The sequence below is a fragment of the Syngnathus scovelli genome, chromosome 16 (genome assembly GCF_024217435.2).
Source record: "Syngnathus scovelli strain Florida chromosome 16, RoL_Ssco_1.2, whole genome shotgun sequence".
Taxonomy (NCBI): domain Eukaryota; kingdom Metazoa; phylum Chordata; class Actinopteri; order Syngnathiformes; family Syngnathidae; genus Syngnathus; species Syngnathus scovelli.
In genome coordinates this window covers 7,640,704-7,653,626 of record NC_090862.1, presented here as the reverse complement: position 1 = coordinate 7,653,626, position 12,923 = coordinate 7,640,704, and the positions used below count along the sequence as shown (strand labels likewise).

General features: G+C 47.9%; 1 protein-coding gene across 1 annotated transcript in view; it reads left to right on the top strand.

The window, feature by feature from the left end:
- LOC125983610 (protein shisa-6) overlaps positions 1-12,923 on the top strand; it is a 31,960-nt gene that overhangs the window by 5,552 nt on the left and 13,485 nt on the right. The window contains exons 3-4 of the mRNA XM_049744989.2: positions 9,620-9,858; positions 10,463-11,152. Coding sequence (XP_049600946.1) covers positions 10,620-11,152 — 533 coding nt within the window. The 5' untranslated portion in view covers positions 9,620-9,858; positions 10,463-10,619. The remainder of the gene's footprint in view (positions 1-9,619; positions 9,859-10,462; positions 11,153-12,923) is intronic.

The following is a 12,923-nucleotide window of genomic DNA, read 5'->3' as shown; positions in this document are numbered from 1 at the left end:
GAGATATAATCTTCCCCCCTCCCCTTCCATAAATCGCTGGTGGCGTCCTTGTTTTAAATTTATTACACACTACAAAAAACTTTTAGTGCTGCCTTGGACAGCAGCTGATGTTTATTCAGAGGCGGGGCCGTCACTTCCGAGTTCGCGCATTGTTTGTTTGATTTGTCGCTAATTGGATTGCGGGTGGTGTGGGCCTCTGCGGAGGTCCAGGTAAGTGGCAATTTTGACACGGGTGGCTTCTCAACGCCGAGCCTCCAGCAGAAACATTACTTGTGTGATTACAGTTCATCTCGGGGATCTCCTTGCAATAACTTCTCGCCAATGCTGCTCCGTCATAATGACGGGCTCTTAGAGGATCTTTGACACTCAAGGAAAGTGCAGATGATCACCGCCGGCTACTTGAAAGAAAACACAAGGAAATGGAGACTTCGGTTTGTTGTCAGATTCTCTCGGGTCCAAATGATTGTAGATTATTGTGAGCCCAATTCCCCAAAAATAGAATTGGATCAACACAGTTTGATGGGGTGAACATTCATCTGCATTGAAAGGTTTAGAGATGCAAAGATGAATCGATTAATCGACAACTAATCGTTTACCAAAATTAGCAAAAGTAATTAGCGCTTAGCAATGAATGTTTTATATCTTTTTTCATGTGAAATTGTCCAAATGCTTCCAAGTTAAAGTTGAGCTGTGATAAACCCGATAGTTAATAAAAGTATTTTCGCTTGCAAAGCAGCTGAAGCGATCACCGTCCGTGCAGCTGCGACCCGTCTACATGAAATCGTTTCGCAATCGGGCCAGCCAGAGGAAAAAAGCTCTCAGCATCATTTTTCACCTCTTTTCAAATCCGACAGCAACAAAACGTGGAAGAGAAGGCGAGGAGAAGTCCATTACGGACTCTGCGTCCTATTTCCAATAACGGCCTGGTCCTCCAGTGTCCTAATTTGCCGCGTTGGGGGGGGATTGCTTGTTTTGCTGCCGTAATAGGCTGAGTGATGGCCGCATTGCTGCATAGTTGCATTCTTTCTCATCTCATTATTCTTTGGTGCCGCGCGCCAGGCCACATCGCACTGGTCAAATGGCCGCCGACGCCTGGCGGGAGTCGGGGATGAATGCCTTCCTCGTCTCCGGGGAAACGAGACCAAAGCCCGCCTCCTCGTTAGGTTGCCACATTAAATCTCTCATTTGTGCGGCCTTCATGAATATTTGTCCCATTTGCTTTTCCTTTAACCTCATGTGCTCCACCTTTCAACCCGAGTGAGCGGCAAGGGGCTGCTCTCTAGTTCGTTTCCTCTTCGCTAAGGTCGGCAAATCGTCCCCACGGGCTGTGAGGTATAGCGGAGTCTCAAAATCTCGACCGGGCTCAAGGCCATACATAACCTGAAAGTTGGCCTGTGACGGTGCGGTTTCCATGGCGATGATGTCACAAAGCATGGCGCTCGTTCTGGTCCCGGAAACACGCCGGCGTAATCGCCGTAACCTCGGCGTTCTGTTTAAGTGACACCAATTGGCCTCGAGTGAGATTTGCCAAATGAGCCACCTCTCCGCATTTCATCGATACGGCTCGTTCTCGTGTGCTGCCCCTGCTGCTTGTTAGCCACAGAAAGCGCCTCGTTGACGGGAACGACATGTTCGCCACCGCCTCGATTTTCATAATGGCTTAAAATGGGGGCTTGCAAACTTGGCTCAGGGTTTAGAATTAGGATGTCAAAATGGCTGTGCTCGGGGTTCTCATGCCAGGGTTGCAGACTTTTCCTTTGTGCGGTCACGCTGTGATTAATTCGTTCTCGGGTTGGCTGGCTGAGAAAGTGCGACGGCGACGAAATGAGCCCAACGCACGGCATGTCGCTTTCACAGCCATTGTGCAAATGTAAAAGGTGTCGCCGTGCCAAAGTCGCCGCTTTGCTTTTGTGCCCAACTGGCCGAGGCTGCCTGACGTCTTCCGGGCGGACCCGGTGACTCGGCGCGCCGCAAGTCCTCCAAAAGTTGCTTTTGATACTGGTGACAAGTGGAGAGCTTCGATTAGGCCCCGTCGCATGAAACTTTAATGGCTCGTAAGCGATGCGCGCAGCAGAACTGGGTCACAGACGGTGGCGGATCCAAAACACCCCTGTTCTTTGCACATATTTGCGGCGGATGAATATTTCCAAAATCTCCTTAAAACAGCAACGGAGAAAAAATGCCTGGTGAGGCGCTACAGTCGCCAAGAATTCATATCTAAGTCAAATGAATTGATTTGCAAAAAGAATTCAGAGCAAAAGACGAACATCGATGGCAGTAAATCCCATCAGAACGTTTTCCTCAACTCCGCTCGTCGACGGCGATACCTTCTCTTTTATCACGGTGCTCGCACGCGGCGGCGGCAACGCAATCAATAGCCAATCAGGTGCATTTGCTTCTCCTTCACTTGCTGATTGCCTCCCGCAATGTTCTCGCGGTGCGAGAGCTCATCTGGCGCCATTGTTGTCCGCCGCAGGAACACCTGAACGGCGTGCCGCTCGGAATTCCGCCGCATCGCTTCAGCGAGGGTGAACTCGGTCTACCTTTTGCTTTTTCTTTGCCTTTTGAATATAGAAATAAATAGACTGTAAAAAAAAGAAAAACCGTCGGAACATATGCGGGACTCCTCGTGGCATCTTTGACCCCCGCCTGAAACTCCCCCGGGGGGGAGGCGCATCTGGCCAGCCTCCTTCACAAGGTCGCACCTCCTTCACGCCGCTTTCATACATTTACATCTCCGCCCAGCGCAACACACACTTGAGTACTTGTGTAAAATAGGAATGTGTATCGAGTGAGAGCGTTTGCGCAACAGGTGAAAATGAGCCTCATCGCGTTAACGGTGGCAACGAGGTGAAGGACAAACTGGAGTGCAATTCGCTTTCAGTCCTGCGAGCCTGTTGGCTGGCCTACTTCGAAGGCTAACACAACAATGCGGCGACTATTAACGCTCGGTATGGATTCAAAAGGTGGCTCACGCGCTCCAAAGATGTTGCTCATCATCTTGGGCGGCGTCACCCTAGGGGTGGCCTGTCGTCTCCACGAGAATTAGCGCTGCTAATTAAGTCAAAGCGTCCTGCACATAAACTTGAGTTAGAAAATAACGGCTTGTGCTGGGTAGGCACTTTGCTTTTATGCTGCGTCGCAAAGTCGGACACCTGACACGGCCGCCATGGAGCACTCAAGTAGTCGTTATCTCCAAAGAGGTGTGTTTTGAGATGAGAGTTTGTCTTGGAAGGAATTTAACTTTTAACTCAAGGCAGCGCTGTTTTTGTTTTCAGATGGAAGGAGTAAAGCTCAAGTCATTAGAAAAAAGAAATACTCGAGTAGCGTGCAGATACCTGAGAAGTATTTGACGTGGAGAAGTGTGTGTGTGTAGGGGGGCTTGCAGCCGATTAGTTCTCAAATGAAGCCTCATTAAGTTTCCCTTCACATCATGGTGCCGGCGCTTGTTGATGAAAATCCAAAGTGACACGTCTGTAATTGTCGCACATTTCTCAATTGGCGTGATGGTCGCTTGTTGGAACTTGGATCGCGACGTCAATGCGTTAGTTAGCCCCGAAATTGGACTACATTTGCCCGATATGTGAAAACTTCGGCTGACTGCAAACGACGGCTTTTAAGTCGCTCGAGGGGTCCTAAAAGTTGGCAATTTTCAATTCCGTTTTTATTTTAAGGATGGACAGCAAATGGCCACCCTCCTGTTTTGTCCGGCAAAGCGCGGAAGGTCGTCCATGCGGCGTTGACGGCAGGAGACCTCTCGGAGCCTCTCCCGCCTCCTTCCCCCTCCTGCTCGGCGCTCCCGTGACCTTGTCACCGGTCGGCGTCCCTCGGCGCGCCGCCATGTCCCACTTTCACGCCACGCGTCATTTAGCACTTTGCCGCCGTCGAGGCTATTTATTTCCACACTCGGACGACTGGCAGATTGAGAGCCCGATGCAAGGATCTGGGTTCCCTCCACTGAGGATCATGTCCTCTACGGCCAAATGGTGTGTGTGTGCGTGTGCGCATGCGATCATTGGAGTGCAAATACAAGTTGAAAACGAAAAAGCACCTCAAGGAGATCCAAACGTCATGTTCGCCATCCCGATGACTCCCACAGCTTCCCCTTTCTGGTGTTTCCCCTTTTCGGCTGATGTCATAACAGAGAACCCGGAAGCCATTATAGATCCGGGCTGCCAATCAGAACTCATGAGAGTCAAAGAGAAAAGGAAAAAACGTGACATTATAATCCATCATCCGAAGCCAACAGGAAAGTTATTTGGAGATCACGATGATGTCACCAGAATGATGAAGTGCTCAGCTGTGATGAAGCGACTTTTTCGTTTCGTGTTTTGATTGATTATTTTCTGTCTGCTGCTGTGGAATTTCTAGAGTGGCAAAAATGTTTTTTCAGCCCAGAAATGTCTGGTTGGCTTTAGTCAAGGAGCAAAGCGCCAAAATATTCCTGGTCTGACACATTCCAGTTTCTCAGAATACGATTTGTAAATCGTTTCATAATCGGCGGTGGGAAGCGCGTCTCATTTCTGGCTTTGATTGCTTTTGTCTTAGTCCGGTGCATCTCGGGTCACTCGCCGCGCCACCGCTACTATTAATTCATTGATCGATTCCGCTTTATCTCTTCTTGGCGGTTGTGTTGAGAACAATAATCAAAAAATCATTAGAGTCAATTTTATTAATAGAGCGCTGCACATTCTTTTTCAAATCTAAACATCAGACAGGACATGTCAGATGTGTTATTCCTTCGCAGAGAAGGAATTTTAATTAAAAAAAAATTATGGTAAACTTTATTTTGATTTTTCAATTGACTTGTTCACTGTCCATTTTTACGTTGGGCTACTCTTGGGCCATCTGCTCCACATCTGCGGCACATGGCGTCAACATAACCTGCTTTTCTAACCCACTGCCATCGGGCTGCATTCCCCAATTCCTCCTCAATTTCTTTTTTTCTGAATATCTTCTTCAGCGTATGTCCTTGTTTTTGTCTCCCGAGCGCACAAAGCAAACGTGTTATTAGAGCTCATCCAACGAGAGCCGGCCAACATAATGAAAGCATGAAACCTCTTTTTTGCTGCCATTTTCTCTCCCGGGATGGTGCCGCCGTCCACATCAGCGCTGTGAAATGTGGCCTGCAGGAATTATTGATTACACACTGAAGAGCCAATCAGTGGCTCACATGTGTGTGTGTTTGCGTGTTTGTGTGTGTGTTTGTGTCCTCACCGCTTTGCGCTTATTGAACATAATTACACCGGAACATCAGCAGCAGGGCTGAAAGGCAGCGAAAGGTTTTCCCACACCTGTAAATGTGCTCTATGATTATGTGAAATTTGCAGGAGAGTGGGGCAAATACAAATATGAATTTGCTGCATAAAACGTTGGCTCTTATGGCTAATGTACACCCGGCCAGGTCTGAGCTCATTCTTGCGAATTGCCTTGTCTTTTTCTGTCTTTTTACTTTTGCCATCTTTGCTTGAGTCTTAATTTTTTTTTTCACTTGAAATGGCATTTGACTCAAATCACTTTGCTTCTTATTCTTTCGAAAGGTGAGCCAAACTAAAAAGTAGACGTGACCCGCGCTCATGAATATTTACCTGGTCCTTGAAGGTGACGACCCGGATCAAATCTCATCCACGTGGAGCGTGTCCGCGGAGGGGGGGGGGGAGATCTTTTTGAGGCGTATTAATAACTGACTTATTCATGAGAGTCTTCCTCGGAGGACGCGTAGCTCATTTCCATTTCACATTGTTGGAGAAATTGAGATGATGACAAAGATGTCAAGCGTGTCTACAAAAGCAACGACATTCTTTTTGGGCTGCACAGACCTTTTGTACCTGCCTCAGATGACCACATTCAAAAAAGCGAAAGATTGAATGTTTCTCTGTCGTCATGGCAACCGTGAGCTCGCGAGATGTTTTTGTATCGTTTGTGTCTTCAATTTTGTCGGCGCAAGACAAACGAGCGGACGGGCGAGGTTGACTTTTAGTGTCCAGCGAGTCAAACGCCGCGTCGTGTTCCGTTAGCCGACTCCCGGCTTGACTTTGCTCCCAAGACGAATGGCGGCGTTGCGGCCCGCTGACATTATTTCATAAGTCAGACGACGATGAGCTGACAAGAAGAAGATGACTTTACAAACGTCACCGTCGTTCGGCTTTTAGCGGCCCGGCCGGGAAATGGATAATGACAGTCCATTTTTTTTCCGCGTATGGAAGACTAGAAATAGAATCGACCTTGACTTTTAAGTTGAATTTGTCAAGCTAAGCCTCAAATGAAGACAATTCCACATTGTGTATTTCATAAATACAAAACTTTGAACTCCTCCCTCCACATTTCTCAAACATTTCAAAGGAGTCTAATTTCAAACATTTTTTCAGTCTTCCACATTTCCCATAGCAACATTCCCAAATCCTTCCCGACGTTTTCCATTTTGACCTCCCCCTTTGCTTTTCTCCAATTGGTGGCGATGATAGAAGGAATGTGTGTTTGCTCATCCCGGTCGCCATGGCAACCATGTAGCTCCACTCTTTACCGCAATTACCTTTGGTGTCATTTCAGCTGCTTTGTTTGCTTGTGGATTCCGTAGACTACTTCCTGCCGTCTTGGGTCGCGCGTCGCCAGCCACGATAAGGTGATTGCACATTCTGGCGGTGCACAAACACATTCTTGTCCTTTCGGAATAATGATAATGAAACGTTGCGAATGGAGCTTTTTGTTTAGGATTATGATCATAACATGTATAATGTTTACCTTACTTTTAATGATTTCTGCTAATCTGTCATCATGTTTGCGTTATCTTTGTTAGGGTCAGGGCATTGTGCTAGTTAAGTCAGTTAGCAGTGGTGCGAGCTCTGTTAGTGTTTCTGTTAATTGCCCATTAACAGACTAATGTGTTCGCCTAGCATCAGTGTGTTATTGTAGTTTTTTACCCTGATGTAAGACTGTGAAAACCTGTTAAGCAAAACTGAAGAAAAAGAATTTAGGATTGATTAAAGTTTTGTGATATTTAAACCAAGCGCTGTCTGGAGTGAACCAGAAATTTATTGATCTTGGAAGTCAGTCGCAGAAGTCTGCTAAGCGCTACGAAGCTAATAAGTTGTGTTGACGTGAGAACGCAATGAAGTGGTCAGGATTGATTGCGTATTGATTAGCGGCTGAGGACGCGAAACGCTTCTTGTAATTGTGAGCGTGGCGTTGTAGAAGCTGCTAGCCTGCCACACATCTAAAAAGCAGCATTTAGAATTGGGTCGGAGGGTTCGTGTGTTGGTAATGTGTATGCGCGTGTTATGATGATTTGAAGATTCGCCTCAGGCTTTGCCTGGACTGAAAAACAGCCAGCAACAGAGCTACTTATTGGACGCTGTCAACCAGTTGTTTAAGTTAATTGTTTTTAAGTTAGCTGTCAAAATGTCAACACTTGTTAAGTCTTTCGCAAGCTAGTCCCAAGTCCTAAAATTGGAGACTTCAGTCTACCCGAAGCCCCCCCCACCTCACTTCCATCACTCTTATTGTCACGTGTGTCGATTGTGTTTCGAGACAAAGTGCAGACAAGCACGTGTGATGCACAAAATGTCTGTGCAGATATGATAAGCGGTCGTGTTGTTGTTGAGTTTGACTCACTGAAGTTGTGTAGTCATCAATTGTTTGGCGTGCGGGCTGAGCCACCGCCAAGCTCTCTGATAGATTTACACCAGCGACACAGCCAGGTGTGTTGTTCATCACCTGATAAGACACACACATACACACACACACACACACACACACACAATGAGGAGAGTTAATGAAGAGACGGACGGCATTGTCTCGCCTCAGCAAGCTCTAAATCAACGCTTTACCTGGGCTTTGTTTAACACTCGTGACAAATGCAAATATAAAGTATGCGTAAATCTTCTTGTTGATTAAATGCTCTTACGCTGACATCCACAAAAACTCAACCAACTCAGTTAGCATTCAATGTCTGTGTCTTTGCTATATGTTGCTTGGTTTTCGTGATTAATCTCATCCCAAAACTTGAACTAAAACCACATTGTATGGAATCCAATGCAACATTTACAGTCGGGATTAAAAATGTAAAAAAAAAATTTCCTCCGCGGGCCCAACGGCAAAAATTGGCTAAGCGCGCACAATGAGGACAATAGGAGCGACGCGCGTGATGTGACCTGCGGCTGGCACAGCCGCTAACACGCTAGCAGCTAATTGGACACCTTGAAAGGCGTCATTAACTCGGCGTTGTTCCGCTTTTTTTTCTCCAGAAAACAAACGCCTTCTTCAGGCTGAAAGAAACAAACACTTGCCAATTTAAACCATTCTCATCCTGCGTCATTGTCAAATTGTGTGTGTGTCATAAAAGGCCTGCTGCAAACACACACACACACTTTATTATTGTTGTGTTGAGGGTGGCTGGCGTCCCAGTAGGTTGTCATTCTGTGGCCGAGCGGGTCCTCCTGTGTTTTTCTGTGCGGCGTTTCATCAAAGTAGAGTTTTAATTTCCCCCGGCCGCACTTTGCATGCGTAACAATTGATTATTGCACACTTTTATTCATTTGTGCTGCACTCGCACACTTTGGCACTCAGGAGTCTCCTTGTTGCGAGTGGGAAGTCAGGAGGTCATGACGGGATTCCGCACTGCCAAAACGTTTTGCTTGTATTTGTCACGGTGCTAAATCTTGCTTAATTTACAAAAAAAAGTATTTTATTTGCTAATGTGACTGAAAAACGTTGTCAAGACTGGCTCTACCAATCACAACATCACAAACTAAGTGGAAAACAAACTCGACTTTGCTTGCTATCAAAGGATGATGACATCACGACTGCGGCTAGCCAATATTTTTAATAAAATCAAAGACAGCTAGCAAGTCCCGCGTGGACGTGAATAATTTCCTGATATCATTTGATACGCTTCTGCCGAAGGATTTGCGTCAATGTTGTATACGCATTTATTTATTCCGTCGAGCAGAAACAAACAAAATGAGTCTCATCAAAATGTCAAAACGCTTTGCACGCGTGAGGAGTCTTTGCTCATTTGCATAATGTTTTCCTAAATAATTCACGCGCGGGAAGCCGAGCTCACCGGCAGGTGAGGCGGACGGACTTTAAATCCGCTGGAGCGTAAAAAAAGCTTCTTTATTTAATCCATTCAGTCACTTGAACTCTGATTAATTGGGAGGAGAAATTAAAACCACGCGGCTGAAAAGTTGCAAGTACGCTGACAAACCGTGACTACAAATTTTCAGCTGTTTTACTGGCTGACATACAAAAAATTGTCTTTGGAGTAGATTGTCCTCGAACCCGGACCTCAAGCTGACGTTGACAAAACACGGGAAGGACTTTTCCGCAGTGGCGGGTGCCGGCTCAATTAATCCAACCGCCGCTTCCCGCCAGAAGCGAAGATAACAAACAACATGAGTGGTCGCCCACGTGAAGATAAAAGCGCCTGCGATCTCAAGTGCTTCTGGCGACCATTCAAGGCTTTTAAATTGATGCCGCCAAGACACCTGCGAGGAAAAAGAAAAAAAACCTGACGATCTTGATGTAGCATCAGGTAGCTTGTTCTTGCATCATGATGACCAAGATGGATTGGATCTTGACAACAAACTTCTCTGTTTTGTGTGTGCGTGTGCCTGAACAGGCTTGGACTCCATTTGGCTTCTTCGTGTCCAGCCCGGAGGTGCGCGAACGGGAGGAGCACTGGGCACGCCGCCAAGGGAGGAGAAAGGGAAGAGGCACCACCTGAATGATGACGTCCGAGAGAGAAAGAGAGAGAGACAGAGAGAGAGAGAGGATGGAGGAGGGGAGGGGAGCGAGGGAGGGGTCTGCTCTCTCCTCCACTCCTCATTCAGTTTGTTCATCCGAGCAGTCAAGCCGCTGGTAAGTTCTTCTTCTTCTTTTCAGGTTCTTTGAAGGCTTTGAAGTGACGTCATATTTTATTACTGTCAACTTGTTTGCTGGAGAAACAAAATTCAGAGTGACTGTAATGATATATTTTTTTCGACTCCAGCCTTCCTCTGCTACACAATTTTTTTTTATGCGCTAGTAAAGCCCCTACATGTTCTTGCGAGTGATTTTTTTTTTTTTTTTTTGCCTTCCTCAACTCCTACTGCTACCACGCTATGGCGTTTCTGTACTACTTGTAGTCGAATAACTACTTGGTGATGTTTGGTCCACTGCTTGTTCTTATTTTTCCGCTGTGCCGCAAAGAACGACGGCAGACCGACTGTCATCTTACCACTGTCATTTTTTTTTCATGTACTTCTGCGCGGTAGAACAACTGAGTCTTCTTGCTGGTGACATTTTGATGACTATGGTGTGACATTTCAGCACGCTAGTGCAGTCCAATGACTCGAGGGAGCACTAGTAGGACTGTCTCACTAGTGTTTTTTTCACGGCCGGGCTGTATGGCGCACGAGTGAAAGGATTGTCTTCTTCAAAGTGCAATGATTGATTCGAGTGTTTTTTGTGTTCTTGCGTGAAGGCCACGTCTCGGAGGCAGGATCCCAATCTCAAGTGCGCCCGCGCTCGGAGGATGCAGCGGCGCGTGCCCGGAGGTTCCGGCGCGGCGCGCGTGCTCGGACCCGCGTTGAAGACGTCGGCGAGGATCTCCCGGAAGTGAGTCCGCGGCGGGGCGCAGCATGAAGCCCCTCCTGCCGCTGCTGCCGATCTTGCCGCTCCTACTGCTGCCGGGCCCGTACGGGCGCTGTGCACCCGCCGACCGGCGGCACCCCAAGAACAACGGCGAGCCCCGGTGGGCGAGCACGGCCATGCCAGTGTGGGCGGCGGCGACGCAGCTGCGGGCCCCCGCCCTCCAGCACGACACCTGCCTGGGCTACTATGACGTGAGTGGGCAGTTCGACAAAGAGTTTGGCTGCAACAACACGGACCACCGCTTCTGCTGCGGGAGCTGCTTCCTGCGCTTCTGCTGCGCCGACCGTGGCAAGCGGCTGGACCAGACATTCTGCACCAACTACAACACGCCCGACTGGATCAAGACACAGCCGCCCTCGCCCGCCCCCACCGGCGACACCTACGACCCCGAGCTGGACCGCACCAACGCCACCGTCTACATCAGCTGCGGAGTGGTGGCGCTTGTGGTCGCCGTGGGGATCTCCGCCAAGGTGGCCTACGACAAGGCCACCAAGAACCCCCAGGAGATGAACGTGCACAGGTGGGCCAACATGCACCCGCAACTTTCCAGGGCGGGCCAGAATTTTCACACCAATCGTCATGCCGACAAAACTGAAACGTGAAACCGTCATTACTTCCGTCCGTGTGTGCGCGCCTGCTCCTGCGTATGTCCGGAAGCCCTGCGAATGCAAAATGTCATCGATAGTCTTGCCGCTGCTCATGTTTGTATAACGACAGCGTGTTGAGTCCCGAGGCCGCCCGGCTCATTTTCTTCACCAACGCGCAAACGACCTAATGACAACGGCGCCTCGGGCGGACACACGCACACCGAGATTCATTTGTAGTTTTCCAAGACAACTGCTTTGTGTAGTCATGCATTTTTTCAGTGTAGTTGGTCAGTTGGTGCGGTGAAGGCCTTTTAGTTGGGCTTTGCTTCAGCACGGTAATGGAAGAAAAGGAGAAAAGAAAAGTGCTTGCTCATCTTTTGTTTCATTGTTTCAGTGAAGGAGCCGACTTGCAGTGTCTTGCTTGGTTTCAGTGGAGAGTTTGCTTTTGTCCGCCTGCTATTCCACCAACTCGGTTGGCGAGTTTCAATGTAGATAAGTTTGGATGGATGGATGCATCGCTGCTAAGTGACTCGCTAACTCAAATTCGTCTGAGTCACGCACGCACTGTGACCAAACGTCAACACGCACATGCACACGACTGTGGGCATGCATAAGTATTGGGACACAGACGGAAAGTCATTTGAGTCATGAGTCAGAGGATGCTTAACCTTTAGAGACTTTTTAAATTTTCAGCAAAGTTCCTCCCCCAAAAAACAAAATGTTGATTTAGCTGCTAGCAAAGCGATTAAGTCAAATGTGTTGAATTGTGTTCCGTCCTCTCAGTGACTGATTGTGCGAGCGAGCAGCTGAGCAGAATGTTGAGGCGCTGGCAGACCTTTTGCTTTGTGTGACCTTCAACGCACGACTAAACCACTGAATTCTCTCCTTATTGATCAGCTTTTTGTATCCAGCAGAGAGAGAGAAAGCGAGGGAGAGAGAGAGAGATTCATTGCCTGCCTGGCTAAGTGCACGCTGTGTGTTAGTGTGTCCGTGTGTGTTTGTGTGTTCCATCTCATGTTGCACTCGCGTCACGGTCCAGACGGGCCCAATTTGGCCAAAATAGAAGCAGGGGAAGAACAAGATGTGATTGCATGTCTATCTGCCACTTGATTAGGTACACCTTCTATTGACATCCAATACAAAAGGAAAATGGCTGTGTTAGGAATCCCTCCCAAGTCGCTACCTAGTGAGGTCATTGTATCTCAAAAAGTAGTGAACGCCCAGTGATCACTAGAAAAGTGGTGATGATACCCTCCAAGGAACATCAAAGCTCACCTGTGGTGTTCCTCAGAGCTCCTTTGTCTGCCCACTGAAATTCATGCACTGATATGGAAATGTGCACCGATCACAGCAGTGAATATCGTGATGCTTTTTTTGTATTTTCTACTCAAAACCTTTCGCCAGTCTCCCGCCTCGCTCGACATTGCGCCCAAGTGGGACGCGGTGAATCAGGCTGCCCGTGTCGGCAATGGTGGACTGAGCTAAAGTCTTCTCCTCCTGGTAGGGAAACGCTATTAATACCCACAATGGCTCCCAAAGTCACACACGCTGGTGGAAAAGTAGAGTACGCGCTGGCTTTAGGTCCTCATTGACACACTTTCTCAAAACATGCCGGTAACGACTTGCACTTCATCAACTCGCAGCTCTTTCGACATGGAGCTTAATGTCAACACATTAGCAAAGTGTTATTATAAAGACAAGGTA